General features: G+C 47.4%; 1 protein-coding gene across 3 annotated transcripts; it reads right to left on the reverse strand.

Annotated features, from left to right (window-relative positions):
- Positions 1-251: 251 nt before the first annotated feature.
- Positions 252-8,733, reverse strand: LOC118769569 (RE1-silencing transcription factor-like). 3 transcript variants are annotated; one of them, XM_036516713.1, is made up of 4 exons: positions 8,634-8,733; positions 5,322-6,235; positions 5,089-5,172; positions 252-4,029 (listed from the first exon to the last, which is right to left on the reverse strand). In XM_036516713.1, exons 2-4 carry the CDS (start codon positions 6,223-6,225, stop codon positions 1,934-1,936), a joined length of 3,084 nt encoding a protein of 1,027 aa, XP_036372606.1. In that variant the 5' UTR covers positions 6,226-6,235; positions 8,634-8,733; the 3' UTR covers positions 252-1,933. The 3 variants fall into 3 exon arrangements, with proteins under 3 accessions (XP_036372606.1, XP_036372605.1, XP_036372607.1); XM_036516712.1 differs by having other exon boundaries at positions 8,622-8,733; XM_036516714.1 differs by lacking the exon at positions 8,634-8,733 and adding an exon at positions 8,407-8,473.
- Between the last annotated feature and the right edge of the window lie 652 nt (positions 8,734-9,385).

The following is a 9,385-nucleotide window of genomic DNA, read 5'->3' on the forward strand; positions in this document are numbered from 1 at the left end:
TGCAGACAATCAGCCGGCAGCTCAAACCAGATGTGAAATGAACACCTGTGTCGGCTGGCTTGTCACACACACGCAAAAGTTTTCCAATTAGCCAGAGCCTGATTGTCAAATATATAAAAGAAATCAAAGACAAAAAAAGAAATCACTAGCCTGCATCTCTCAGCAACCACATGATATATATATACATAACAAAAAGAGAACAGATTTTTTAAAAAATATCTTTGGACTTTTTTCCCCATAAGATAAAAAACATATTCATTATTTAAAATGATGGTTCTGTATATGTATTACACAACATTGTACTTTTTTCATCTGCTGAAATCTGATGCTACACAGACCTAGCATGGCGTAGTGAAGCCATTCCTAATGAGCATACAATGACTCTACATTTAGCCACAGGCCATCTTTTGCGTCCAGCAGTCATTTAGCTGCTTCAGTGTTTAGCCATTAAAATGCCATTACCAGTGCTTCACAAGACAAGATTTCCAGAGCATTAATGAGTTCTTTTTTTTTTTTAAACCATATGAATAGACCATTACCAAAATCACCAACTGCCACTGCAAGCACAACCAGATGGCCACCGATGGGCTCACAACGCATATACCTTAACAATATTTTTTAATGCCAAATGCAGATTTGATACAAGTACATTCTGTGCGCATTTCAATGTGTGTAATGGCATCCGACTCCATCTACACTAAGAAAACTTTCTACGAGGAGGAATCAGATTTCAACCTTGAAGAACGTAACATATGCCAACCATCTACATATTTGATACTAGATACTTTACAGCCTGTGACTTGCTACACATTCATAAGCTTATACGCAAACAGGATTTTAGAGGGAAACGCTGTATTTGAAAACATTTTACTGGGATCTGAGCAGACTAAGTTAATGCGTTCCACTGCACAGATTTTGGACGCTGCGCTAGCGTGTCAGCTCGGCATGAAACCCAATACCTGAAATTATCTACAAAGTCCAAATGAAAACATTTTTACAAAAGGAGGGGCGGGTGGTCAAGGAATATCTGCTTTCCAAAGTGCTCAAAAGAAAAAAAAAAATGCTAGACATTTTTGTTGGCTGTAAGATCAACCGGGACTGACTTCAAATATGTTGATATTCCCACTTGAACACTATGATCTCAATGCAAGCTTCTTTCCCCGGACAGAGCCGAAACAAAGAAGTGCAAGTTGTATTGTTATCAATGCTACTGTCAGTGGGCCTCCTGGACCTATCTATTCTTGTATTCATAGCACAGGGGATGGGCATCTTTGGTTCTTTTTTGAAGTATTTATCAGTGTCACGCTGCGTTGCCCCATGGGGAACAACTGTTGTTCTTGAACGGGACAATGTGGAAAAATTAGGCACATTCGAGAAGGGCCTCCTTTGCTCTTGGGCAGCCAGGTTAAAGCGACTCACGTGAAATGGAATGCTGAAGAGATTCAGGAACTTTGCGGAGACGCAGGGTGTCTCACAGAGTCCAAGCTGTGAATCATTAATCTCACAGTGATGTACGACATAATTCCCGTGACCGATTTGAAAAAAAGGTATAGGTTTGAAAGTGAAGGATAAATTGAACATTTCAATCAGAGCTGATGATGCAAAATAAAATCAGCATTCTTTTGCGCTGTAAAGCTACATTACATTTACTTCCAGGAACCCAATAAAGCTTCACACTGTTAACAAAATAACCTAACACTTCCACTGTAGGACTGGGACAGGACTCTGAAAGGCCTATCTTACACTGTTGGCTTTGCTCAATCCGTCATAACAGCAAGGTGATAAACAGAAACCAAATGTGCGGTCGTCGGAACTATGAATAACAAAAAGTAAAAAATAAGTACATAAAAAAGTAGGACAGTTTATTTGAAAGCAGTAGATAAATGGCTGGTATCTTATCAGACACCGAAAGTACAGTGTGAGAGTGGCTGGTTCACTGTTCCTCCCTGACCGCATCCTCCAGGTAGTAAACGTTCACCAGGTGGCGGTTCAGGTGCCGCCGGTACTCCACCTCCACGGGAAAGGTGCGGTCGCAGAAGATACACGTGTGAGGCTGGAGTTTCGCAGGGGTGGGACTCTCCACAGCGGGGGCGGAGCTTTTCTCCGTGGGGGCGGGGCTTTCCTCTGTGGGGGTGTCGGGTTCTGAGAGGGCCTCGGGCGGGCCTGCGGCGTCGGAGCCCGCCGCCAGCCCGTTCAGCCCAGAGTCGTCGCTGCCCTCCGAGACGCTGTCGCTGATCTCGCTGCCGTCGGGGCTGTGGATGCCCTCGTCCTCCTCCGTGTCGGCGGGTTTGTCAGACACCTTGGGTAGCTCCAGAGGGGGGAGGGGTTTCTTCCCTTCTGCCTGCTTGGGCCCAGGGACCACCTCTGGAGGAGACTGGAGCTCCTTGTCGCTGCTGCAGCTTTCAAAAGCGTCCTTTGGTTCACTCACGTCCTCTGCCTGTTTAGTCGCCATGCTGCTCAGCTCAGCTGCAGTTCCCTCTGTGTCCTGGAGTGGCTCCAGGGGCGCTGTGGCATTCTCAAGCTCCTTCTCTACAGAATCCACCTTAGCCAAAGATTCAACACTCTCAGAGTCCTGGGGTTGGCTGGTCATTTGAACAGACGTGACTGGGTCCTTCTCCTCCACCGCTACTGGCTGGAGGTCTCTGGCGGGGCAGTCATCTTTCTGTGGCGAGTTCAACGTGTCCTCCACAGCGGGCAGGTCTTTACTCTCATTCGCCGTTTCCACCTCTGCCATGCTTGACCGTGTCCGTTTGGTCTTTTTGGTTTTTTCCTTCGGCTGGACATCAACAGGCTCCTCCACTCTCTCACTCTGCTCAATGTTGCGCCTCGACGTTCTGCGGCCTTTCTGTGCCTTGTCTGTACTTTGCAGTACATTCTCCTGGTGCGGGTGTTTGGCCCTGCCCTCGGCTCTCTTGCTCTTGGTCCTCGTGCATGAAGCGGGCTGCTCCGAGATCTCTTTCTCCGGTGGAGGACTTTCTGCGGTGCCCGACTTTCTCTTCTCAGCTTTGGTCTTCACTTCCTTCTTCGGGGTCTTCGCAGGGGGCTCCTGACTCTCTGGCGCCTGCTCTTTGTCTGTTTGCGCAGTGTTTTTCACCACTCTCGCTGGTCTCTTCGTTGTGCTCCTAACGGTCCTTCCCGTGTTTTTGCTCTCTTTGACAGGTTCCTTCTCCACGGTGTCCGTGGCGGCGTTCGATTTTCTCCCCCTTCGCTCTCGTTTGGGCCGTGTTTTCCCGGCGGGCTCGCCGGTGTCACCCGCTCTCTCTGCCTCTTCGCCTTCTACCTCTTCCGATTGGTCGGCGGAGCCCTCTGCCTGTTTCTCGGCTCCGCCTCCTCTCCCCGCACTCTGTGCTGCCTTCGCACCGCCCCTCTCTTTCCTCTTGGACTTCTCCTCCTTGGCTTCCTTCCTCCCTTGCTCTGCGGTCTGTTCCGGCTCCGGGGGCTTCTCTGCGCCTACTTGAGCTTTGTTCACACCCCCTTCCTCAGTTGACTTCTTCCCTTCCTTCAGGCCCATTTCCTCCTTGTTCTTTGTGCCCGCGGCGCGGTCCTCAGTTGGCTCGGTGTTCCTCTTGGTCGAGAGGTTGATGGGGCTCGAGTCCGGCTGCCTTGGCTCCACCCCGGACCCCCCACAGGCCGTCTTCTCCTGCCCGGCGGGCTGGGCCGGCTGGCCCCCCTGTCCCATTCCCACCGGCGCGTACCGAGAGCTCTTGGCTGCGCCGCCGTTCTTGACGCGTAGCTTGATCTTGGACACGTCCATAGTAATGTCAGAGCAGTCCGGGTGCCTGGACTTGATGTGGTACTGCAGGTTGCACTTCTTGGAAGCGGCGTAGCTGCAGACGGGGCACAGGAACTGCCGGGGGTTGACGTGCAGCTCCACGTGCTTCTTGTAGTTGCTGCGGTCGGCCGTCTTGTACTGGCAGTGGGGGCAGCTCAGGGGTTTGGGCCCGCCGTGGACCTGCCGGGCATGGCGGGTCACCTCGTGCTGATTGGCTGCCACGTAGCTGCAGTTGTCGCACTTGAAGGGCTTCTCACCTGCCCGGACAAACCAGCAAGGAAAGCAAACCGTCATCACATGTACACCATGAACCATCTCTTTTTCTGATACAACATGGACACTGACAGTCCACGGTCTCGTGCAGGGAACATAAAGGACACTTGACTTCACAAATTCACGACACGTCTCAGCAATAATCACAAGACAATCATCCACACAATTATACATACCAGTTTACCGTTTCAAATAGATAACCAACTGCTCCACTGAATGCAATGAACAACAAAAGAATGGAAGTTAGCATCACAAGAAGGAAAAACAAAGTGCAGCAACGCTGCATGGGTCATTTACACTCCACACACACACACGCGCGCACACACAGAGCGGCCTCTTGCATTTCACACACTGTATCATTTATAAAAACAGGCCCAATCCCAATTCATATGCTTTGCTGTTCCCTCCAATGTCATATCAAAACCAGTGTTTTAAAAGCATGCCCAAACTTAAGAGTCCAAACTTAGTCCTAAAATTGTCCAACAGCTAGTACTGAACTAGGGTGGTTTTGACAGTGGTATTACCGTGCAATGTCGTTACCCAAACATTTTGAAGACCTTTACAATCCTTCACTGCACCACAACCCACCAAACGAAGCAAATTTACCGACAGCCAACATGGTTATTTTAGCTATCATGTGGCCATTTTACACCTGCTATTATTATAAGGTAAGCATATTAAGTAACTTTTATGTGTTTTCATCTAACATTAACTAGGCCTATGTTGACATTAACAGTCCTTGGAGACATAATAACTGCTCAGACGGAACAAATATATATCGTTTCATACAAGGACACTACTAGCTAATATGACAACACTTTACCCTAAGCACACATCATGAAATGTCTGCTACCTAGGCCAGGTAAGACACTGGGATACAGTTCCTGAATGCTTCTGTCAATCTACATGCCTCATCAATCCTTATGCTATCATTCCGAATACAAACAAATTTAAAAACAAGTTTGAACCTGAGTGCATAGTGTAGATAGGGCCAAACCACTTTAACCTCATCTCATCGCCGCCATTCCACAGTTCCTACTCACCTGAATGTGTTCTCATATGCCGGGTCAGGTGGGTTTTCTGCGAACTTGTGTACTGGCAGTAAGGACACTGAAAAGGGCGTTCACCTGGAAAGGGAGACCAAGGATTGAGGGCATTTTTCTAAAGACATCCCACGTGAGAGGATTTGAATGTGACTGTAACACATCTTTGAATGTGACTGTAACACTTCGCCCACTTCCCTTCTCTCCCCTTGTTTAAGAGGCCCGCGCCGTACCTGTGTGGGTGCGGATGTGCTGCACGTAGTTGTTCTTGCGGTCAGAGAAGTAGCAGCACTGGGCGCAGGTGTACAGCTTGCTGGGGAAGTGGTTCCGCAGGTGCTTCTTCCAGTGGTAGTGGCTGACGGTGGTGTAGGTGCAGATGGTGCACTTGTAGACCCGCTGGCTCTCGCCCTCCTTGCTGTGGTGCTTGAGGTGCGACACGTAGTGGTCATAGCGGTTGGTGTTGTAGCCACAGCGCTCACAGCGGATCACCCCCTTGCCATTGGCGGCGCCCTCGCCGTTCGCCGGGGCCGCCCCCTGGCCCTGCTTCTCCTGGTTCTCGCCCTCGGCCCAGCTCACCGCGATCAGCTTCTTGGTGCTGTGGACGCGGATGTGGTGTGCAAACTCCTCCTCGCTCTCAGCCTGGTACTGACACGGCTTGCAGTGGAAGGGCTTCTTCTTCCTCAAGTCCTCCGCCGAGCCCTGGGCCCTCTTCCGCTTGCCGCCCGGCGGGGTGTGGTCGGGCTCCGGGGCGCTGGGCGGGGCCTGCACAACCGGTCCTTCCTCGGCCTTTCTGTGCACCACCACCTCCTGCTCTTCCTCCTCCTCTTCCACCACACGAACTACAGCCTGGGGGGCCTCGGGGTGGAAGGGCGTGGCCATCGCCGCGTGGCCGTCATAGCCATAGCAGGGCAGGCCCTCGTCCTCGCTGTCCGAGTAGCCGCTGCTGCCAACCGTCTTCAGCTCCACCATCTGCTTCTCCTCCGCCATGTAGTCGCAGCCGCCGGCCTCCGAGGTCAGCGCCACGTTAGCCAGCATGACCAGCTGCGGGACAGGCAGGTCCTGCCCCTCTGCATCCACGGGCATCCCCACGGAAGGGGCGAGCATGCACACCACCGCCGGGTGCACTGTCTGGGCCATGCCGGGAGATCTGCGGACAGACAAAGGGCACAACGGGCCATCAAGCTGACTCCGCCCACTGTCGTTACACATGTGTGACGAGGCAAACAGGCAAAGAAAAACAAACAAAACACGTTGTGCTTCCTCTATCCAAAACCACTCTGCCCAGGCTTAGGGCCACTTCAAATGCAAACGAAGACAAATGACTCCAGGGGGGTGGGGAGGGGGAGAGGGTGGTAATAAATGAGTGCTTAGGATAGTACAGACAAGAAACAGAGTTGCGGGACCTCACAGGACATTACCCAATCAACCCTTTTGGCAGGGCAGTACTGTACCCTTCTGCTCCATCAGCTAATCCTAAATCCCAAGTGTAAATAGCAGCAGTGGCACTTTGCTACAAAAATAACTCAAGTCTTCCAGCTATTAGAAATATGGAAAAGATATTTAAGAATGAGTGTGAAGTACAGGCTTAAGACATTTTACCCATACAAAATAGCAATTCCTTTATATGTATCCAATTTTAGCTCTTCAGCATAGGTTCTGGCCAAAGCCTACCAGCAAACGGCCAATTTGCTATTCTTTATGTATCCCGGTAAATCAATTTACAATGACATCATTTGTAACAGAAATATGATATTTACAGTAAATGGGATTTGACCATTCAGCCCATCTAAAGACAACTGGTTCTTCTCATCTACAGAGATACTTACAATGTGACAACATCAAATATTCAACTAGATCTGACGACTCCAACCACACTGCATTTGTACACACATTGGTTCACGCATTAACATAAAGAGCATTTAAGCTTATCTTATCGGAACAATGGTCAAAATGTCCCAATCAAAATTAACTCATGGGACTTGTTGCAAGACAAATCTGATCAAACTGACTCCTCTTCTTGACTTAACCTAACAGCCACGAGCGCAAGACAGAGGTCTATTCCGACATATGCCTGCTACAATATCGTGCAAACCTACTGAATTAACAGACGCATTTGATTTTTTTTGTTTTGTAATGAGATTCTTGTAGTTTATTATTTTCTGGGCGAGATTTGATGTTTTACTTATATTTTTAACTTATTTAATTTATACCCCAAATATAAGGAACCGCCGAACAAATATGATTGTTAAAAACAAAAATGCTTTTTTCCCGAATCTAACATTAAAAGTTTAGATGTACACCAGTGGCTAATTCTCAAAAGGGTAACGTATAGTTCACACAAGGGCTGTCTGTGTTAGACCGAATAGGCAACAAAATTAAAAGTAAAAAAAATCTTAGGTTAGCACGATCTCCCTTGCCGCAGATAAATCTATACACGCTCTCGTCATCCAAGTACAAGAGCCAGTTATAGCCAGCAAAATGCTGGCCTAGTTGGGTAGCTATGTCACAACTTTGTGATCGGCCATTTTACAACAGCACCACCACCAACATGCTCACTCAAGTTAGCTAGGACGACCATGCGAAGGAGGGGGAGGTAAACACGACGGAACTCACAAGTTAGTGAGCTTACTCGCGCTTCCATATTGGTATGCAATGCTGTGTTGTGAAAAACAAAACATTTTGCTATGAATTTTTTTGTTTTACCCAACTTGCTAAGGCACCTATTTAGTCTTTATTAGCTAATTAATTTGGCTAGCTTGGCTAACTAAATAAATCTGGCTGGGAGCAGCACGATTTTTAGTTCCCTTCGCTTTTTTCAATCATAGCCAGCTAACTCTTTTAAGTAGCGTGCTAGCTAAATGACGTTAGCTACCGCTAGCTGTGGGGAAAATCTGGACTAATAACACGGAAGATCAGCTTGCTAACGTTAGATGAAATGTCCCATCAATCCTGCTAACACAAGGTCAAACTTTTTTGCCTTTAAGGAAGTTACAGACTCTTGTATTGTCCCAAACCTGTTTACATGCTATAACAAGCTGTATCTAGCGACAAAACTGATAAGCAACTTTTTTGCTTGCATTGCAAGTAAGATATTGCTATCCGGTCATCTAGTTTGTTAGCAACCAAAGGCCTGATATCTGTACACTTAAAACTTAACTAGAAAAGTAAACATTCCCTTTCCGGAAACAGAAAGCAAAGCATGTTTTCAGCAATACTTAAATGTATAAAACAGTAAATAAAACGAAAAATAATCGTCGACGCGAACTCTGAAGCGAACAGTTTTAGGTTTGCGTTCATTTCTGAAAATTAAATCCATACCCCCAAACTTTTCGAGAGCGTGTAATGAGTGTTAGCCGTGGTCCTGATCTTCGTGCTGAAATACGATCTGTGCGCTGACTTGTATTGAATCAGCCCTGGACAGCGCCTCTCCCTTTTCAGAAAGTCCCCTCCATTTTTAGAAACTGTGTTTGAAAGTTTCAGTATTTTGCGCAAATGCCGGCAACAAATCGCGTGGCTGGTTAAATCTCCCCTACCTTTCCACTCACCGTCGACGGGCGACTGCTGTTTGGCAACTTTCTCGGGTATATTTTAGAACTTATTGCAAAGACAGTGTGCTCCAAATCCGCACATTCCAACACATCGCTCTGGAATCGGACAATGACGGCAGACGTCAGCGCGTATGCGCGTCAGTGCCGCGGGTTGGAACTCGGTTGGTTAAGGAAGTTTTGAAACTAGTTTTTTTTTTACCTCGTCTTTTGATATATATGAAGACGTTTTCGATGCAAACAGTAACAACACTGCTTTTAAGTGTAAAACTCGCGGGCAAGTGTTTGGTTGATTTTTCTAATCCCGATATAGATAAAATGTATAATATTTTGTGAAAAGCACCCAACGTTACCAGTAATATGTCACGTTTAGCTGAAATGGCAAGACAATCCTTTAAGTGAAAACGTAACGTTAGTCGAGGCACATGAAATGTGTAATAAATTCGGCTATGTAGCTGCAATTTATCAACTGCGGTAATAAAAATGAATCATTATGTTGATGGAATTATGAATCTTCATTATAGTGTCTTGTCAGATTTCCAGTAGACCTTTTTACAAGAAGGGTCAATCCATGTTGACTTGGTTTCACCGACCAGCTCAAATTTTCTTTAAAGTTGTTAGACGCTTTACCCCTGGTAACGTGTAAAATTATCATTCTACGACAAAATGTATATTTCAAGAAAAGCTGATAAGATGCTTTCCTTCTGATCACCGAAAAGCATTTGCACTTTTTCAGTCCTATTCACTAACAT

Source organism: Megalops cyprinoides, chromosome 22 (assembly GCF_013368585.1).
Source record: "Megalops cyprinoides isolate fMegCyp1 chromosome 22, fMegCyp1.pri, whole genome shotgun sequence".
NCBI classification, from domain to species: Eukaryota; Metazoa; Chordata; class Actinopteri; order Elopiformes; family Megalopidae; genus Megalops; species Megalops cyprinoides.